Here is a 20,536-nt window from a genome sequence, read left to right as displayed (position 1 = left end):
AAATGTATGTAACGCAATTATTAGTCTGTAATTGATACATTCATACAGCAGTTATTTGAAGAATTTATTTTACAATGATCACAGTGTAGATGAACAATGTTTGTATATAAAAAGTCAGTTATGTCACACTAAGGCCAATGAGATTATGGGGGTCATTCCAAGTTGATCGCTAGCTGCCGTTGTTCGCTGCATAGCGATCAGTGAAAAAAAACAGCTAATCTGCGCATGCGTATGCACCGCAATGTGCACGCGCGACATACAGGTACAAAGAGCATTGTGGTTTTGCAAAGGTTCTAGTGACGCTTTCAGTCGCACAGCCGATCGCAAGGAGATTGACAGGAAGGGGGCGTTTCTGGGTATCAACTGACCGTTTTCTGGGAGTGTTTGGAAAAACGCAGGCGTGGCCGGGCGTTTGCTGGGCAGGTATCTGACGTCATTACCGTGTCACTTGTCGCAGCAATCATCGCACAGGATAAGTAACTACAGGGCTGGTCTTGTTTTGCACAAAATGTTTTTGCAGGCGCACTGCTGCACAGGCGTTCGCACTCCTGCAAAGTGAAAATACACTCCCCCGTGGGCGGCGACTATGCGTTTGCAAGGCTGCTAAAAACTGCTAGCGAGCAATCAACTCAGAATGACCCCCATTGTACATAATAACAGTATGCAACTCAGAATACCTCATTAACCTGTAATAGCTTGTATAATAATTCAATATCTTGAATAATGTAGTTTCCAGTATATGTGCCTTGCATTATACAGCAGAACAAGTTCTATATGTCTAAATCTTTCACAGTGAGTAGAACATGACAGATTTACTATATGTAAAATAGCATGTAACCAATAGATAATAAAGGCACTGGAAAGAAGTTGTACTTTTCTCAATGGTGTTTTCTTCTGGCTAAGAACTTGTCTCGAATGTTGTCACCAATGTAAGTCCACAAAGGCATCCAAAGCCATTCTGGTGTCCAGTATCCTATAGCCATCTACAGGTAGAGAATGTTCCAGTTACATGAGATGCTGTTTTCCCGCTTTATCAATTATCTTCAATGTTTATTTACATGCTCTTACCACAATTTTTTTCTTAAAAGCACAATCCCGACTTTACTAACTCCCTCCTGTTTAGAACATATTCCTTCTGCTTTAAAATGCCTTTTACCCTATACTTGGGTTATTTATTGATATAGTCATGGCACTGAAATACTGTATATGTCCTTCTCCAGCAGACAACTGCATAAAGGACCGCCAAGGACTAGAACACCAGGCAGGGACTATATGACAGGCAGCATCCTGACCGCCAGGTTCAGGAACGCCGGCCTTGTGACTACATCCAGGGAAATGAGACATTGGAGAAAGAATCATATAAAGCATTGACATACAGTATCCCTTACATACTTGCTGCTCCATCTCTCATGTATGAGTATTCTTCCCTTCTTTTTTCATGTGAGTATTTTTTAGTTACTCTGGGGCTCATTTAAGGTTGACAATATTTAGTTTTTCTGAGTAAGATATGTATTTGTGAACTTCCTAAAAATTGTGTGCTTATTAACAGTATCAGTAAGTGTTTGCGTTTCCCTATACCTGAACGTGGGGTGAACAGGGGGTGCCTAACCCTCCATTTCCCGCAGCCTAACCCTAAACTTCCCTTTCCTGGAGCCCACACCTAACCCACCCCCTGCAGCCTAAACGTAAACCCCCCCACCCCTGGCACACTTACCTGTCCGCAGCACCTGCAAGCCCTCATTTGGGATCCCGGCGGTCGTGATTCCGGTGCCGGGATTGTGATATTTGTTGGGATGCCGGCGCCAGCATTGCGAGGAGTGTCGGGATTCTGGCATCTGTATTTCGACTGCCGGGATCCCGGGGTGAACAAGCCCCTTTCCTTATACTTGGGTGGGTTATATTGTTTCTGTGCATTATAAATACTGTTGGCTTAATTTGTACACTGCAATTTAGATTTTAGTGTGCGGTGTGGTCCCCTCTGGAACCCAGGGACCGGTGTGCACTTCATTCCTTGCACCCATTATAGATACACCACTGCTGCCATGTTCCGCATATATATATTTAAACTAACACTGTCCTCAGTTCACTTTCATCCTATTCACTGTAGTAGTTCAAAGAGGGGGAAAGGAGGGACTAACCTACAAGTCCCCCCTGCGGCTTGCAGTCTTTGGGTTTGATTACATATCACAATGGGGTGTGGAAGGCCCTAAAAAATGCCTGGAAGTAGAGGGGGATCTAAAATCACTGGATGTTCTCTCACATCCTATTGTTGTCCATTATTGGTTATTGTACTATATGAGGATAACTAGGCAATGTCTCTCTGCACTGCAGACATAGTAGTAGAACCTCAGTACAGGGAGGGCACTAAATATGCCTTATGTCTCCCATCCTGCCACGCTCATGGCAAAAGAGGTCTTTTCTTTAGAAACGTAGGCAGAAAGTATTAAGATATCTAAAGCTGGAAGTCTCTAATTCCCAGATACAATATACGTATTACTAAAGATTTTATGCATTTCATGAAAACTAGCAAAACAAATGATTCAATATGAAAATCTCTGTCTAGAGTATTGGATGTTGCTGTTATGGGAAGGTGGATTTGTCAAAGTCAGAAAAATATCACGCTACACACTGCCATATATGCACCTCATGCGTGCGCCCACTGAGCGCATGAGCTCTCCCGTGCGTGCGTATACTCGCGGTCGCGTGCACTCGCGGACGCGCGGTATGCGGATTTACGGTAGAGTTTGTGTGCATCTAGCGGGCGACTCAATCGTAACATATTTTAGTCATATAATGTATTTTGTAGATTATGGTCCATTTGATAGAATCTGAAAGTTTAGTTAATATAGCATGTTCGGGGACAGAGAGATTCCTCTTTGTTTGATACGAAGGGTCAGACAGGGGTTACACAGTGGTGTTTAGTATCCATCGGAAGAGAATATAATTAGCAATATTCCGGTGTTGGTTTGAAGCGGATTACTCGCTCGTGCGTATAGTTATGGACATAAGAAGTTTATGGACATTTACTATATTTGCACTTTATTACCCATGCGGCGGGAAACCCAGTTTCCCTCCCACCTGAGCAGTTTGAAATAGTCACAGCCCACCTGTATGAACCAACCTATGACCTTTTGTTATAATGCAGAGACGAATTCCTGTGTCCAATGAACAATAAGAATGTAGGGACCATTGTACTGTACTGTGTGTAAGTGTATATAAAGACAAGCCGATCTGGGCCAGCTCTCTACTCTCTTCAACGGTTCTCATTGCTGATAATCGGGAGCTGGATATCCAGAAAGGCGCTTGCGATTGTTTCCCCTGGTGCGTAAGTTCTCTGCAACCATATTGTCTCTTATTTAATGTTATATGCCATTCTCTCTCTCCTTCCCCTCCTTTAAATGTAACTGTATCTGTGGTGTATTTTATGTGTAGTTATCCGGTTAGGTATTTTATGTTATCTTGGTAGTGTATAACTTGTATTGTATTCTTCTTTTGCGATTGAACGTTCATTCATTTCCTTAAAAGGCGTTAGACCCTTAGACCGGTATTTGAGTGTTTATTATATTGCTAAGGGGTTCTCTGAGAGTCACATACGCTCATACAGCTTTTAAACTAACAAGGTTACACTGTGTTGCATTTACACCTTATCACTGCACAAGGGTTTACAGTATAAGTACATTGTTTATGGTATTGTTTTAAAGGTTTAACACTGTGAGCGTCAGCGCCGCTTGTGATCTCCTCATGGTCCCAAGCGTCCGCTACGCTGATAGCGTATCATTACGTCAGTCGGCAGCCTATAGCGTGCTTGCCTTTACGCCCTAAGCCGTGAGCAAACGTGACGCTCGTGCGTCTCGTCCACGGCTAAGCGTTCGTTACGCTACGTGCGTACTCTTACGGTATTCCATACGCCAATTGCGTACTGTGTTCTTTAGCCTTTTAGAGTGTTTTATTCAAGGTATTGAATAGGCATTGTCAATTGGGGACTCGCCCGCTCTTCACATATCTGCACTAGGTAATTCCAGCAGACATTATCGGTCAGCAAAAGGCGGGAGGTAATATTCCTCGTAGTGCTGACCAGATAAGCGTCTGCTTCGCTTAGTAAGGAGTGCTGAAGGAATCCGGAACAAAAAGGTAGGAACAGTACGTTATTGTCTTTTAAAACCTGTTTAGTTTTTGTTTTGCGAACGTACGCATAAATACACACACCTGTATTCCTTGGTTAGTATTATTTGTCCGTATTTCATTCTCCTGATTGCCACACATTAGTGATAACGTGTTGAGACATTTGTTGTTATTAATAGTTAAAAGTAATATTTAAGGGAATAATTGTAAAAGGCACGCACACAATCTCGCCTAGAATACAAGGGAGATTTGAGTGGTGGTCAGTGAAGGATTACTGTTAAAGATCATTCACATTGATAAACGTGTAGTGTGTAACTGTGGACGTACTTGGTCTGTGTACACGTGTCCTTACAAGGGCAGGGCGTACGCAGCAAGGGTCGACGCAACGGAGCGTACGGATACGCCCACATGATACAAACCGCACGATAGTATTGTTTAGTAAGCGATAAGGAAATAACGCGAAAAAATAACACAAATCTATCTCAAATCCAAAAGTTTAAAAGTTAAAAGAAAAAGACTCTGTTGCAATTCTTCTGGGTTAGGCTAATACCGAATGAAAGGATTTCTGCGCAGAAATAAAAATTAAAGTGTACATGTGGTAAGAGTGTGTGTATACATAAGATTTCTCTTTTATTACGGAAGTGGGAACCATAGGCCAGTAGAAAGAGATACACCAGCGAGAGTGATATCGTGGGGTGGCTTGGGAGGCGTCCCTTGTTAGACTCGACACATTTATGAGCAGTAGAGTCTGCTGTACATAACAGACCAGGAGGTCACAGACCAGGAGGTCACAGAACAGGAGGTTCAGGTACAGCAGACTAGAAGTAGAGAAGCACAACCGAAGAGGGTTGGTGCTAGACCCATATAGGCCAAAGAAGCTCATTGCTGAAGGAATTCGCAGCCGAAATTTTCGATTCCACTGATCGTTCCGCACATAAGATTAGTTGCTTGTGTGCAGATACGATTGTACCGCATGTGATTGTGTGCATTAGCGTGTCTTAAATTCAATAGAACGCTACTTGCACATTGTTAACGTGATTTGTGTAATTTTTTTATTTTAAGGGAAGTAGCCTGATCACTCGGGGACATTCCAACAACCGATACTTGCTGGGGACTGGAAGGTCCAACACGCCCCAGTAAATAAAGGTTCATAGGGGCCCTAGGTTGGGTACAGCAGCTCTGGGAACAGTGATTGCAGTACTGGCCAACGTGGGCGGGAGTTAAGTGGGCGGACTTCGAAGCAACACCCCCACCGCAGCCTTACCCCGGACATTTTGGTTATCTGTGAGGGTTGCCGGAGACCCTGATTGGAAGTCAGAGGTAGTGAAAGCAATGCCTGCAGAGATGGGGGCCACTTGTTCAGGTAAGGGGCGATCAACCCAGGTTCAGGTTGATTTGGTAAACCGACCAATCGGGTCGGCAAGGTATATCATGTGTGAGAAATATGGTCATCACACAGAAATGTTGTGCAATGAATGGGAGAGGATGACTGTGCATGACGGGGAAAAGTTTCCCCGGGTAGGTAGTTTTAACCCAGAAGTGTTACAGAATTTAAGGAGAAGAGTTTGCCTGATTAAATTTTCAAAAAGGCGTATTAGACATTATGATTATTTAACATTGTGGCAACAGGAAGGTGAAATACAAAGGGGGTTGGCACAAGCCACTGGATCTAACCCTATCAGGAAACTGATAGCCACTGCTCCCCCACCACCATACATACCTGGAGAGAAATTGGTTGCAGAGAATGGCACTCAGGGTCATGTTAAATGTGTAGAAGTTAAGGATAATGTAACCAAAGTAATTAATGCTAACACTAATCCGTGCAAGTTGTACCCTGTTTTGAACTTTCCCCAGGATTGTGACCAAGAGGATGAGCCCACAACAATATCAGCACTCTCCCTAGCAGCCACCATATCAGAAACAGCAGTAGGCATGACTCAACCCGTAAGATTAGCATCAAAGGCCCCTAGCGGAGGGACAGGTGAGGTCGTATCGACTGGTAAGTACGGCACCATACACTATGCTGAAACCATTTCACCACATGTTGTAGAATCTACTCAGAATGATGTTATTGGACTTAATCCCGTTAGGGTAATAGCAGTGCCAAATGGGAAAACTGAAGCTTCAGGAGCAACTAAAGTCAGGAACATCGCCATGCACTGTCCCTTTTCCCGAACGGAATTAAGGTCAATGATGTCTGAATTCCCTGATCCTAGAAAAGACTTAGCTGCATGTCAAAAGTATATTAGAGAGCTAGGAAATTCTGCAGAGCCAAATAACAAAGATTGGAGGACAGTTTTGAGGGCATGTTTACCCCCCAGTGTTGATCCGTTAAAGTTTATCGCTGATTGCAAGTTAGATGAGGAAGTACCACTAACAGACGAGTATAATCAGGATAATGTAAAGAGAATCAACTTACAGTTAGGGGTATATTTTCCTGCAGTAGTAAAGTGGAATAAAATCTTTACAATAAAACAAAAAGAAGGTGAATCCACACCAGAGTATTTTCACCGGGCTCTGCAGGATATGGCTAGGTACACTGGTATAGATGACATTAAAACAAATGTACACCACAGGGAAGTAGCTGTTTCAGTATTAATGGACGGTCTAAAAGAGGTTTTAAGGAATAGAATACAAACCACTAGGCCTGATTGGAGAGGTATGTCGGTGGATGCATTGGGAGAGGCTGCTGCTGGGCATGATCGGAATATCATCAGACACAGGGAGTCACAGAGTGATAAGTTAATGGCTGTGAGCATACAGGCCCTCACTACCCGGCCACCTCAGCCCAGAACTGTGACCCCTGTGGGTAAGTCAAGAGGTATAAAATGTTATAGTTGTCACAGAGAGGGACACATGTCACGTGATTGTAAAGCAAGACAAATACAAAATTCATATCAACCCTATAGACAACGAACTGATACGAGACACTGGGAGCAAGGACCGAAAGGGCGGAGTTATGAGCCACATGCAGGGGAAACAAAAAGGTATCCCTCAAGAAGAGACTGGCAAATCTCTGATAGTTCCCATCTACCCCCACCACAAGTAATTGCTGCCAGCGCGATTCAGGGAGGTCACCATACCCAATAGGGGTGTGGCCACACCTGTAATCTGCAGCCAGTGAAATTGATTGCAAGTCTTGGAAGTGAACCCGAGATCACAATTGATGTAGCTGGTAAATCATTAAATTTCCTTGTAGATACGGGGGCGGCCAAATCAGTGATAAATTCGACAGTGGGCATGAGAACCACTGGTAAAACAATTCCAGCCATGGGAGTAACGGGAGTAGTACAACACTACCCTGTTAGCAAACCAGCAGAGATTACAATAGGGCCTTTGCATACCAAGCATTCCTTTTTGCTGGCTGCATCAGCACCGACTAATCTCCTGGGAAGAGATTTACTGTGTAAAATGGGGTGCGTCATTTATTGTACTCCTGAGGGTGTATTCTTAGACATACCTGAGAATTACGCTCAGGAAGTACGAGACATGCTAGACTCCCCATCAAAATTAATGTCACAAACCGTTATGATAAATAGGAGTTCATCCTAGGTAGAAGAAATGACATCCCAAATACCAGAGTCACTTTGGACTAAAGATGGACAAGACACTGGATTAATGGCAAACGTAGCTCCAGTAGTTGTGCAAGTAAAAGATGGTAGGATAGCTCCAAAAATCCCACAATACCCTCTGAAGCCAGAGGTGGAGTTAGGAGTATACCCTGTAATAGAGCGCTTGCTACAACAGGGCATTCTGGTAAGAACATCCAGCACTGCCAATAGTCCCATCTTCCCTGTGAAAAAGAGTGGGGGGAGGGGTTACAGGCTAGTGCAGGATCTAAGGGGGATTAATAAAATAGTTGAGAGTCAGTTACCCGTAGTACCAAATCCAGCTGTCATCCTAATGCAAATCCCTCCCACTGCGAAATTTTTCACTGTTATTGACCTCTGCTCCGCCTTCTTCTCGGTACCTCTGCACCCCGACAGCCAATATTTGTTTGCATTCACATACAGAGGAGTCCAATACACATGGACTCGATTACCACAAGGTTTCATAGACAGCCCAAGTATATTTTCACAGGCTTTGCATGATTGTTTACAGTCTTTCCAACCAGAGAGTGGATCAGTATTGATCCAATATGTGGATGATTTACTACTATGTTCAGATTCACTGGAAGCGTCCCTGAAAGATACGAAACAACTCCTGTTTCATCTTTCAGACACAGGACACAAGGTTTCCAAAGACAAGTTGCAATTATGCCAGACTAAAGTAAAATATCTGGGACACTGTTTGACACAAGGACTGAGACACCTGACCGCTGATAGAATTCAAGCAATTCGAGACATGACTCTGCCACAAACCCAGCAACAGATCAGAACATTTCTAGGAATGTGTGGGTATTGCCGTAACTGGATCCCAGGTTTTTCCATTCTAGCATTACCTTTGCAGGAGATGGTCTCATCAAACAAACCTGATCGGATTTTGCATACAGACGAATCCGAGATGGCATTTGAGAGACTTAAACAGTGCCTAATGCAGGCACCAGCATTAGGTATGCCAGACTATGGGAAACCCTTTGAGCTGTACGGAACAGAAAGTGCTGGTTGCGCGGCAGGCGTCCTAACCCAAAAGCACGGTGATGCCAGTAGCATACTACAGCGCTCAGCTAGATACGGTAGCGCGATCCCTCCCCACATGCTTGCGAAGTGTTGCAGCGATAGCATTGCTAGTTACAAAAAGCGAAGATGTAGTGCTAGGACACAACCTCACAATCCATACACCGCATGCAGTGTCAGCCTTGCTGAATTCTGCCCAAACCAGGCACGTCTCATCAGCGCGGTTTACAAGATGGGAATTGGCATTAATGGCCCCCGTAAACATCACCATAAAGAGATGCAGTGCATTAAATCCTGCAACGTATCTCCCAGGTGTGCCTGGACAGGCACAAAGGGTGGAGGATGAGAGTGATGGGGAAGGAGGATTTAATACAGGAGATGACATGCATGATTGTATGGAGTATTTGACCCAAAATTTCACGGCAAGGCCTGACATCAGTGACAACCCACTGGAAGATGTAGATCTTACTTTCTACACTGATGGTAGTTGTCACAGACAGACGGACTCGGGAGACTTGTGTACTGGATACGCAGTTGTAGATGACCAAGGCACCATAGAAGCAGAACCGCTAGGCCCACCTCACTCAGCCCAGGTTGCTGAACTGGTTGCCCTGACCAGAGCATGTGAATTGGCTAAGGGCAAGTCAGCCAATATCTACACCGATTCTAGATACGCCTTCGGGGTAGTCCATGATTTCGGAGCCCTATGGCGCCTCAGAAATTTCATGGCGGCAGCTGGTACACCGGTAGCGCATGCAGCTCACATCAAAAGGCTTCTAACAGCGATACAGGAACCCGACAGAGTGGCTGTTATCAAGTGTAAAGCACATACATATAGTCAAGACCCAGTATCACTTGGTAACAGCCGAGCAGACGAAGCTGCTAAGTTAGCAGCTGGTACCCCCAGACAGACAGACACCACACAACTGATGGTATTTAATACCGTCAACACACAGAAATTGTGTGAAATGCAAAATTTGTGTTCCACACAGGAAAAGGCAGTTTGGAGGGCAAAGGGATATGGCCAGGAGTCCTCAGGACTCTGGACAGATGGACAGGGTAAACCAGTGGCACCCAGAGCATACCTTCCAAGTTTGGCTGAAGCAGCACATGGGCTGACTCATCTAGGCAAGGAAGGGATGTGCAAGTTGGTAAGAGCATATTGGTGCGCCCCAGGATTTTCTTCCCATGCGGGAAAGAGAGCAATGTCATGCCTCACCTGCTTGAGGAAGAATATCGGAAAGGCAATACCAACAGAACCATCTCATATCCCACCTACAGGCGGTCCTTTTCAGGTAATACTGATTGATTTCATACAATTACCCCCTTGTCGAAATTTGAAGTATGTACTAGTTTGTATAGATGCGTTTTCAAATTGGGTCGAAGCATTTCCTGCGGCCACAAATACCGCAATGTTTACTGCTAAGAAAATTGTACAGGAATTTGTGTGTAGATATGGTATCCCTAGAATAATTGAAAGTGATAGGGGTACCCATTTTACAGGTGATGTTTTTCAAGGAATGTGTAAGTTGATGGGAATTGATAGTAAGCTGCACACTCCGTACCGCCCTCAGGCGAGTGCGAAAGTAGAAAGAGTGAACAGCACTATTAAAAATAAATTGAGCAAAGTTATGGCGGAAACAGGATTAACATGGCCAGAAGCTTTGCCCCTTGTATTATACAGCATCAGAACCACTCCCAGGTCCCCTCTTAATCTGTCCCCTTTTGAAATTCTGTTTGGTCGACAACCGCATGTCATGATTAACCCTCAGGATGATTTGAAGTGTAACAATGAAGTGACTGTAAAGTATTTGGTTAAGATGAGTAAACAGCTAAAGAATCAGAATGATAATTTGAAGTTAGTGATTCCTGATCTGCCAGATAGTAATTGTCATGACATTGACCTGGGGATTATGTAATGATACGGAATTTTCTACGCTCAGGTTGCCTTATTGACAGATGGGAAGGACCATACCAAGTCTTATTGATTAGCACGACAGCATTGAAGGTTGCCGAGAGAGAGACTTGGGTTCATTCGTCCCATTGTAAGAAGGTTGCTGATCCAGAGAGGTCCCGTGATAAGGAACAGACGGTAGAGGAAGTTGTATCACTGTAGTGTCTGTTTCAGGAGGACTGAAACGGCACCTGAGCATTGAGAATAATAAGATCGGAGGCAGTTGTCGATTCCCTGTTCCCTTTTATTGTTTGTTTTTCTCCACTTCCCATCCCATCTCCCTCAATTGTTTCTTTCCCCCTTCTCATTCTTCTCCATTTCCTCCTATAAGATGGACTTGCCCCAAGAGACTGTGATCCGGATTTTCCTGTTGACCATGATGTTGACCAGAGCAGTCTGTTCCGGCGAGAGTACCATGGAGGTCGAGAGAGGTTCTGGAATGGGTTCTGATGACAGAGATGGAGGCGTAGATTTCCAAGAACAACATAATCACCGAGTAAAGGCGAGTATCAGAAAACGATCTGGTAGCATTGACAATAGAAGAAATTGCGAAGGATTGTTAGCTGAAGAGAACTGTATCTGTAGACTCAGTGACAGTGTAGTTGAGGATGGGTGTATCAAGAAATGCCAATCCAGTTTTAATATCCACATGGACCGGCATCCATTGAGTGACTATCACTCCTTAGTGGGTAAAGTGTTAAATCAGACAGATTGTTGGGTATGCTCTCAAGTACCTCAAGGCCATAGCAAATCAGGATTAGTGCCCTTCCCTTTAACTATAGGGGAGGTACTTGAGCTAAGTGGTGGGAGGCCGGTGGACAGGAGGTTTAATATCTCCAGTCCTCCTAGTTTGAAGCTCCACCAATATCATGTGGATAGATCCCTAGTATGTTTTAACATTTCCAATCCCCGAAAGCCGGGAAATTGGGAAGTGTCATGGAATAACCAAACCATGACCTTTTCATACAGAGCCGATAGAATGCCTACAGATACAGAACTTATACGCCACATAGCCGGTAGCGGAAAATATTTCCGATATAGGTATACCCTAGGAAGTAGGACCATGAGAGTTGGAGAGGTATCACCAGGATACTGTGCACATATCGTACAAACTGATACGTGTACTAAACAGATGGGAGAATTAGGGTTAGGAGATTTCATATGGAAAATGTGTAATATGGTAATGTCCTACTCCGTCCCATATGTTCTCCCCGATGATGCATATTTCATATGCGGGAGGAAGGCGTATAAGTGGCTTGCCCCAAACTCAGAAGGGTTGTTACATTGGAAAAGTACTGCCTGAGGTAATGACCGTATCCCACACTAAAATGAAGGATATTCACCGCAGTGCCCAAGCTCCTTATACTCACACTCATTACGAACACATCGTTAAACGGCACCTGATAGAAAGAACAGAGCATCCGGCCTCTGACCTGATCCATGAATCCACCGGGATTCAATTCCTAATCGCGTTAGATATCACTCGTACCGCCAGAGGAGTGATAAATTATAAATATATATCTGCGCTTGCAAATTTATTAGACAATATCACTGAAATGTATGATGACACATTCAGGTATACCGGAAGGGAGCTCCAAGCTTATAAAACAGAACTGGTTCAGCATAGGATGATTCTCAATTATCTCACAGCTGTGACAGGCGGGTATTGTGTTACCCTAGCGACTCAGTATGGAATAAAGTGCTGCACATATATTACAAACAGCACCGAGGACCCGGTCGAGGTCATAGACAAAAGGATGGATGACATTTTGCAATTAAAATGGGAGTTCCGAAGGAAACACAATCTCACCCTTGCCGCTGTGGGTAATGAGCTGACCAGTTGGGTGTCATGGTTGAACCCACGAAATTGGTTCTCTGGTTTAGGAGAATGGACTCAAGGAATTATCATGGATGTAGGGAAATTTCTTTTGTGTATTCTGGGTGTCATCATAGTGGTCGGTCTGATATTTAGATGCGTTCGGGTTTTAACAAAGTGTAAACGTAGCGCCCGAGTGATGAGTTTAAGAAGTGAAGATACTGTAATAACAACGACTGATTTGGTTTATGACCCAACGATAGAGACAATGTTGTGATGAAAATGTGATTCCACGGTCCGTTTCTTTCACCCGTTTCTCCTTTGTTTCCCTCCAAGGTACAAAGACATCCGCTTGGAAGAAGAATTTGACAACCTTTTACACAGACAACTGATGGACTATGCCATAGACCCCCATATCCCTAGTACCTTTAATTTTACGCTAGCCCAACACTTTTTGTAAGTCTATGGACATTGAGAAAGCTTTTGCTCGCACTTTGGCAAAGGCCCAAGGAGACTACAGTCAACATGTACATCGAGACAAGACAAGACACAAGACAAAACCTCAATCGGCAAATGTACATTAAACTCACATAGTTTATCACTGCATTTACCATAATTGCTTCTTATCTTCATCTCTACAACCTTCATGTAATGACACACATAATCGATAGGGAATATAGGCACAGATATCAGCACTCACATATCCCCCTATTCATGTATCATCAACTAAAATGTGCTCCCCCATTTTGTTGCAACCAAAAGCCGAAAAGAGATCGGTAAAGTTTGACAGCCCATCCACAGACCCGTACCACGGGATAAGAAGGAATTCAAATGTATACTTCGCAATACCTCGAAGCTTGATTTAAAACACGTACGGCACGATGATACATGACCCCCCAAACATGGATTCATACACACATGCTTCTGCTATCTCACTAGGTCATACCGTTTTCCCACCTTCTCCTCTTCTCCCCTACCCAATCATAGAAATGTATTATACATGACATATATTTTTCTCTTTTGAACTGTTTTAGGAAGTGGCAGTTATTGGTGACTGCCAAAGGGTGGACTGTCAAAGTCAAAAAAATATCACACTACACACTGCCATATATGCACCTCATGCGTGTGCCCGCTGGGCGCATGAGCTCTCCCGTGCGTGCGTATACTCGCGGTCGCGTGCACTCACGGACGCGCGGTATGCGGATTTACGGTAGAGTTTGTGTGCGTCTAGCGGGCGACTCAATCGTAACATATTTTAGTCATATAATGTATTTTGTAGATTATGGTCCCTTTGATAGAATCTGAAAGTTTAGTTAATATAGCATGTTCGGGGACAGAGAGATTCCTCTTTGTTTGATACGAAGGGTCAGACAGGGGTTACACAGTGGTGTTTAGTATCCATCGGAAGAGAATATAATTAGCAATATTCCGGTGTTGGTTTGAAGCGGATTACTCGCTCGTGCGTATAGTTATGGACATAAGAAGTTTATGGACATTTACTATATTTGCACTTTATTACCCATGCGGCGGGAAACCCAGTTTCCCTCCCACCTGAGCAGTTTGAAATAGTCACAGCCCACCTGTATGAACCAACCTATGACCTTTTGTTATAATGCAGAGACGAATTCCTGTGTCCAATGAACAATAAGAATGTAGGGACCATTGCACTGTACTGTGTGTAAGTGTATATAAAGACAAGCCGATCTGGGCCAGCTCTCTACTCTCTTCAACGGTTCTCATTGCTGATAATCGGGAGCTGGATATCCAGAAAGGCGCTTGCGATTGTTTCCCCTGGTGCGTAAGTTCTCTGCAACCATATTGTCTCTTATTTAATGTTATATGCCATTCTCTCTCTCCTTCCCCTCCTTTAAATGTAACTGTATCTGTAGTGTATTTTATGTGTAGTTATCCGGTTAGGTATTTTATGATCTTGGTAGTGTATAACTTGTATTGTATTATTCTTTTGCGATTGAACGTTCATTCATTTCCTTAAAAGGCGTTAGACCCTTAGACCGGTATTTGAGTGTTTATTATATTGCTAAGGGGTTCTCTGAGAGTCACATACGCTCATACAGCTTTTAAACTAACAAGGTTACACTGTGTTGCATTTACACCTTATCACTGCACAAGGGTTTACAGTATAAGTACATTGTTTATGGTATTGTTTTAAAGGTTTAACACTGTGAGCGTCAGCGCCGCTTGTGATCTCCTCGTGGTCCCAAGCGTCCACTACGCTGATAGCGTATCATTACGTCAGTCGGCAGCCTATAGCGTGCTTGCCTTTACGCCCTAAGCCGTGAGCAAACGTGACGCTCGTGCGTCTCGTCCACGGCTAAGCGTTCGTTACGCTACGTGCGTACTCTTACGGTATTCCATACGCCAATTGCGTACTGTGTTCTTTAGCCTTTTAGAGTGTTTTATTCAAGGTATAGAATAGGCATTGTCAATAGTATACCAGGGCAGATACCACAAAATATTGAAAAAAGAAAGACATCTGCACTGGATATTGCGCCTAATTCAGACCTGATCGGTGCTGTGCGTTTTCGCATAGCAGCCGATCAGGTCTGAATTGCGCATGCGCCGGCACATGCTAGACAGCCGAAGGCCATCTCAGCCCTGCGATCGCCTCTGCCTGATTGACAGGCAGCCGCTGCGACCCACACAGTGACGAGTAGCTCCCTGCCAGCACCCAGCCCAGGAGCTGCGCTGGTAGGGAGCTACTCTTCAAGTATAAAAGCATCATCGGTGTGGGACGGGGCAGGGCCTGACATGTGGGGCGGACTAGCCCTGTGCTGGGCGTCCCCACGCATGTCAGGGAAGCTGATCGTAGATGTGCTAAATTTAGCACATCTACGATCAGGTCTGAATTAGGCCCATTATTATAATCGATGTTAAACAAATAAAGTTTAATTTCTATAAGTAAGTAATATTGCTAACAGTGCACAGTCTCCCACACGTGTTTTTTTTCCTCTTTTGTCAGTTGTTGAAAAATAAATTTGATTTTAATTCACTGTCTTGCAATTTCAATGAGCATAACCTTTTTTCTCGGACGTCCTAGTGGATGCTGGGAACTCCGTAAGGACCATGGGGAATAGATGGGCTCCGCAGGAGACTGGGCACTCTAAGAAAGAATTAGGACTACTGGTGTGTACTGGCTCCTCCCTCTATGCCCCTCCTCCAGACCTCAGTTAGAATCTGTGCCCGGCTCGAGCTGGTTGCACACTAGGGGCTCTCCTGAGCTCCTAGTAAAGAAAGTATTTATTAGGTTTTTTATTTTCAGTGAGAGCTGCTGGCAACAGACTCACTGCTAATGCTGCTGCTATAACATTTGGGGATAGTCAAACCCCAACATTAAACCAAAAGAAAACCAGCAGCTTTATCAAAGGTGACTTAGGTAGGCAGCTATCCAGATATTTACCCTTGGTGATTACCATACAATATGCAGCTGTTCACTCAATCCTTCCATTTAGTAAAATTACTAATAAAAACAATTATATTTACCATTCTATATGTTTTAAATGTAATCCTCGGACAGACTCAGATAACTACGCTTTATTATTTGGAGGAATTAAACCCAAAAACGAATCAATTTCTTATAAACCGACCCCTACCTATTGTAGTACTTCCGGGTCGCGGGGGTATGTAATTAAAATAGTAAACATCACATACTTAAACACATTATATACCTAAGTCACCTTTGATAAAGCTGCAGTTCCTGCAGCGAAACGCGTCAGGAGGAGGCTACTTGGGTCAATAAATTACGCCAATTCATACTGCCATATCACATCCGGACCAATTACTGGACTTTCTTCCATCTGCAGAGGAAACTAGACAATTCCTACACAACTGGAAACACCATCCACCCTTTCTTCATAAAGAGGACACCGTGTTCTAATGAGGATCCCAAACCTGGCTGGTTTTGAGTAAAACATCAGAGACACTCAAAAGGGACTACACCTCTAACGGTCTTTCGGGTAAAGTGTATTGGTGTGGCTGCGCCGTCAGCCTGTCTCCATCTGCTTTATGATCCAGTTTTACTAATAGGAACGGATGTGAAAGTGATAGGCGGTTACAAACATTTGACCCATAACTGTCATTTTTAATTGTCTTTGGATTGTGTATCCAATTTTTATTGAGGCCTAATTTTTATGTTTTATTAAAATTGAAAAATTTATTATCACTCAATCCTTCTCATTAGAATTCATATTTAACAGTTTGAATAGCGCTGCTATCTTTTTCTTTGGTTTCCTTACATAAAAGGGTTGATGACATAACAGCTGTGGGACAGCCGGCTTCTCAGCCAGTGCCTGCCCAGGCGTCTCAAAGGCCATCAGGGGCTCAAAAACGCCCACTACCTCTGATGGCAGACACAGATGTCGACACGGAGTCTGACTCCAGTGTCGACGACGACGAGACTAATGTACATTCCACTAAGGCTATCCGTTGCATGATTACGGCAATGAAAAATGTGTTGCACATTTCTGACATTAACCCGGGTACCACTAAAAAGGGTATTATGTTTGGGGAGAAAAAGCAACCAGTGGTTTTTCCCCCTTCAGATGAGTTAAATGAAGTGTGTGAAGAAGCATAGGCATCCCCTGATAAAAAAAAATTAGTGATTTCTAAAAAGTTACTAATGGCGTACCCTTTCCCGCCAGAGGACAGGGTACGTTGGGAGACATCCGAGGGTGGATAAAGCGCTCACACGCTTGTCAAAAAAGGTGGCACTACAGTCTCAGGATACGGCCGCCTTAAAGGAGCCTGCGGATAGAAAGCAGGAGGCTATCCTGAAGTCTGTATATACACACTCAGGTACTATACGGAGACCTGCTATTGCTTCAGCATGGATGTGCAGTGCTGCAGCAGCGTGGTCTGATTCCCTGTCTGAGAATATTGATTCCCTTGACAGGGACAATATATTGCTAACCATAGAGCATATTAAAGACGTAGTCTTATACATGAGAGATGCACAGAGGGATATTTGCCGGCTGGCATCTAGAATAAATGCAATGTCCATTTCTGCCAGGAGAGTATTATGGACTCGGCAGTGGACAGGTGATGCGGATTCTAAAAGGCACATGGAGGTTTTGCCTTACAAGGGTGAGGAATTGTTTGGGGATGGTCTCTCGGACCTCGTTTCCACAGAGACAGCTGGGAAGTCAACATTTTTACCCCAGGTTTCCTCACAGCCAAAGAAAGCACCGTATTATCAGGTACAGTCCTTTTGGCCCCAGAAAGGCAAGCGGGTTAAAGGCGCGTCCTTTCTGCCCTGAGGCAGGGGTAAAGGAAAAAAGCTGCACCATACAGCCAGTTCCCAAGAACAGAAATCCTCCCCTGCTTCCACTAAATCCACCGCATGACGCTGGGGCTCCACTGGTGGAGCCAGGTGCGGTGGGGGCCCGTCTCCGGAACTTCAGCGACCGGTGGGTTCGCTCACAGGTGGATCCCTAAGTTCTCCAAGTGGTATCTCAGGGATATAAGCTGGAATTCGAGACGTCTCCTCCTTGCCGTTACCTCAAATCAGCCTTGCCAGCTACTCCCCCGGACAGGGAGGTGGTGCTGGCGGCAATTCACAAGCTGTTCCTCCAGCAGGTGATAATAAAAGTTCCCCTCCTTCAACAGGGACGGGGTTACTATTCCACAATGTTTGTGGTACCGAAACCAGATGGTTCGGTGAGACCCATTCTAAATTTAAAATCCTTGAACACTTATATAAGAAGGTTCAAGTTCAAAATGGAATCGCTCAGGGCGGTTATTGCAAGCCTGGAAGAAGGGGATTACATGGTATCACTGGACATCAAGGATGCGTACCTGCATGTCCCCATTTACCCACCTCAACAGGTGTACCTCCGATTTGTGGTACAAGACTGCCATTACCAATTCCAGACGTTGCAGTTTGGTCTGTCCACGGCACCGAGGGTATTTACCAAGGTAATGGCCGAAATGATGATACTCCTTCGAAAGAAGGGAGTTATAATTATCCCATACTTGGACGATCTCCTTATAAAGGCGATGTCCAGGGAGCAGTTGTTGGTCGGAGTAGCACTATCTCAGGAAGTGCTACAACAGCACGGCTGGATTCTGAATATTCCAAAGTCGCAGCTGGTTCCTACGACGCGTCTGCTGTTCCTGGGTATGATTCTGGACACAGAACAGAAGAAGGTGTTTCTCCCGGAGGAGAAGGCCAAGGAGTTGTCATCTCTGGTCAGAGACCTCCTGAAACCAAAACAGGTGTCGGTGCATCACTGCACGCGAGTCCTGGGAAAGATGGTAGGTTCTTACGAGGCTATGCCATTCGGCAGGTTCCATGCAAGGATCTTTCAGTGGGATCTGTTAAACAAGTGGTCCGGATCGCATCTTCAGATGCATCGGCTGATCACCCTGTCCCCGAGGGCCAGGGTGTCTCTGCTGTGGTGGCTGCAGAGTGCTCATCTTCTAGAGGGCCGCAGATTCGGCATACAGGACTGGGTCCTGGTGACCACAGATGCAAGCCTCCGAGGTTGGGGGGCAGTCACGCAGGGAAGAAACTTCTAAGGACAATGGTCGAGTCAGGAGGCTTCCCTACACATAAATATTCTGGAACTAAGGGCCATTTACAATGCCCTAAGTCAGGCAAGACCCCTGCTTCAAAACCAGACGGTGCTTATTCAGTCAGACAACATCACGGCGGTCGCCCATGTAAACCGACAGGGCGGCACAAGGAGCAGGATGGCGATGGCAGAAGCCAGAAGGATTCTCCGATGGGCGGAAAATCACGTGATAGCACTGTCAGCAGTGTTCATTCCGGGAGTGGACAACTGGGAAGCAGACTTCCTCAGCAGGCACGACCTCCACCCGGGAGAGTGGGGACTTCATCCAGAAGTCTTCCAACTGATTGTAAACCGTTGGGAAAGGCCACAGGTGGACATTATGGCGTCCCGCCTAAACAAAAAGCTAAAAAGATATTGCGCCAGGTCAAGGGACCCTCAGGCGATAGCTGTGGACGCTCTAGTGACACCGTGGGTGTACCAGTCGGTTTATGTGTTCCCTCCTCTTCCTCTCATACCAAAGGTGCTGAGAATAATAAGAAAGAGAGGAGTAAGAACTATACTCATCGTTCCGGATTGGACAAGAAGGACTTGGTACCCGGAACTACAAGAAATGATCTCAGAGGACCCTTGGCCTCTGCCTTTCAGACTGGACCTGCTACAGCAGGGGCCCTGTCTGTTCCAAGACTTACCGCGGCTGCGTTTGACGGCATGGCGGTTGAACGCCGGATCCTGATGGAAAAGGGCATTCCGGATGAAGTCATTCCTACGCTGATAATGCTTTGCTGTCACATCTTTCCTAGCTTTTATCACCGCATATGGCGAAAATATGTTGCTTGGTGTGAGGCTATGAAGGCCCCCACAGAAGAATTTCAGCTGGGTCGATTTCTGCACTTCCTACAGTCAGGAGTGACTATGGGCCTAAAATTGGGATCCATTAAAGTCCAGATTTCGGCCCTGTCTATTTTCTTTCAAAAAGAACTGGCTTCACTGCCTGAAATTCAGACGTTTGTTAAGGGAGTGCTGCATATTCAGCCCCCTTTTGGGCCCCCAGTGGCACCTTGGGATCTCAGCGTTGTGTTGGATTTCCTAAAATCACATTGGTTTGAGCCACTTCAGACCGTGGAATTAAAATATCTCACGTGGAAAGTGGTCATGCTTTTGGCCTTGGCTTCGGCTAGGCGGGTGTCAGAATTGGCGGCTTTGTCCTGTAAAAGCCCCTATCTGATTTTCCATATGGACAGAGCAGAATTGAGGACGCGTCTCCAATTCCTCCCTAAGGTGGTATCAGCGTTTCATTTGAACCAACCTATTGTGGTGCCTGCGGCTACTCGGGACTTGGAGGCCTCCAAGTTGCTGGACGTAGTCCGGGCCCTGAAAATATATGTTTCCAGGACGGCTAGAGTCAGAAAGACTGACTCGCTGTTTATCCTGTGGAGAAGGGAATTACCAAGGTAATAAATTCGGCGCTTGTTAAGATGGGATGCTTCTCGTTAAAGTT

General features: G+C 44.9%; 1 protein-coding gene across 1 annotated transcript in view; it reads right to left on the bottom strand.

The window, feature by feature from the left end:
• Window positions 1–576: 576 nt before the first annotated feature.
• Window positions 577–20,536, bottom strand: part of LOC134970143 (inactive hydroxysteroid dehydrogenase-like protein 1) — a 76,121-nt gene continuing 56,161 nt past the window's right edge. The window contains exon 4 of the mRNA XM_063946187.1: window positions 577–983. Coding sequence (XP_063802257.1) covers window positions 879–983 — 105 coding nt within the window. The 3' untranslated portion in view covers window positions 577–878. The remainder of the gene's footprint in view (window positions 984–20,536) is intronic.

Source organism: Pseudophryne corroboree, chromosome 11, assembly GCF_028390025.1.
Source record: "Pseudophryne corroboree isolate aPseCor3 chromosome 11, aPseCor3.hap2, whole genome shotgun sequence".
Taxonomy (NCBI): domain Eukaryota; kingdom Metazoa; phylum Chordata; class Amphibia; order Anura; family Myobatrachidae; genus Pseudophryne; species Pseudophryne corroboree.
The sequence above is the reverse complement of the archived record's forward strand: the minus strand, read 5'-3'. Positions and strand labels throughout refer to the sequence as shown.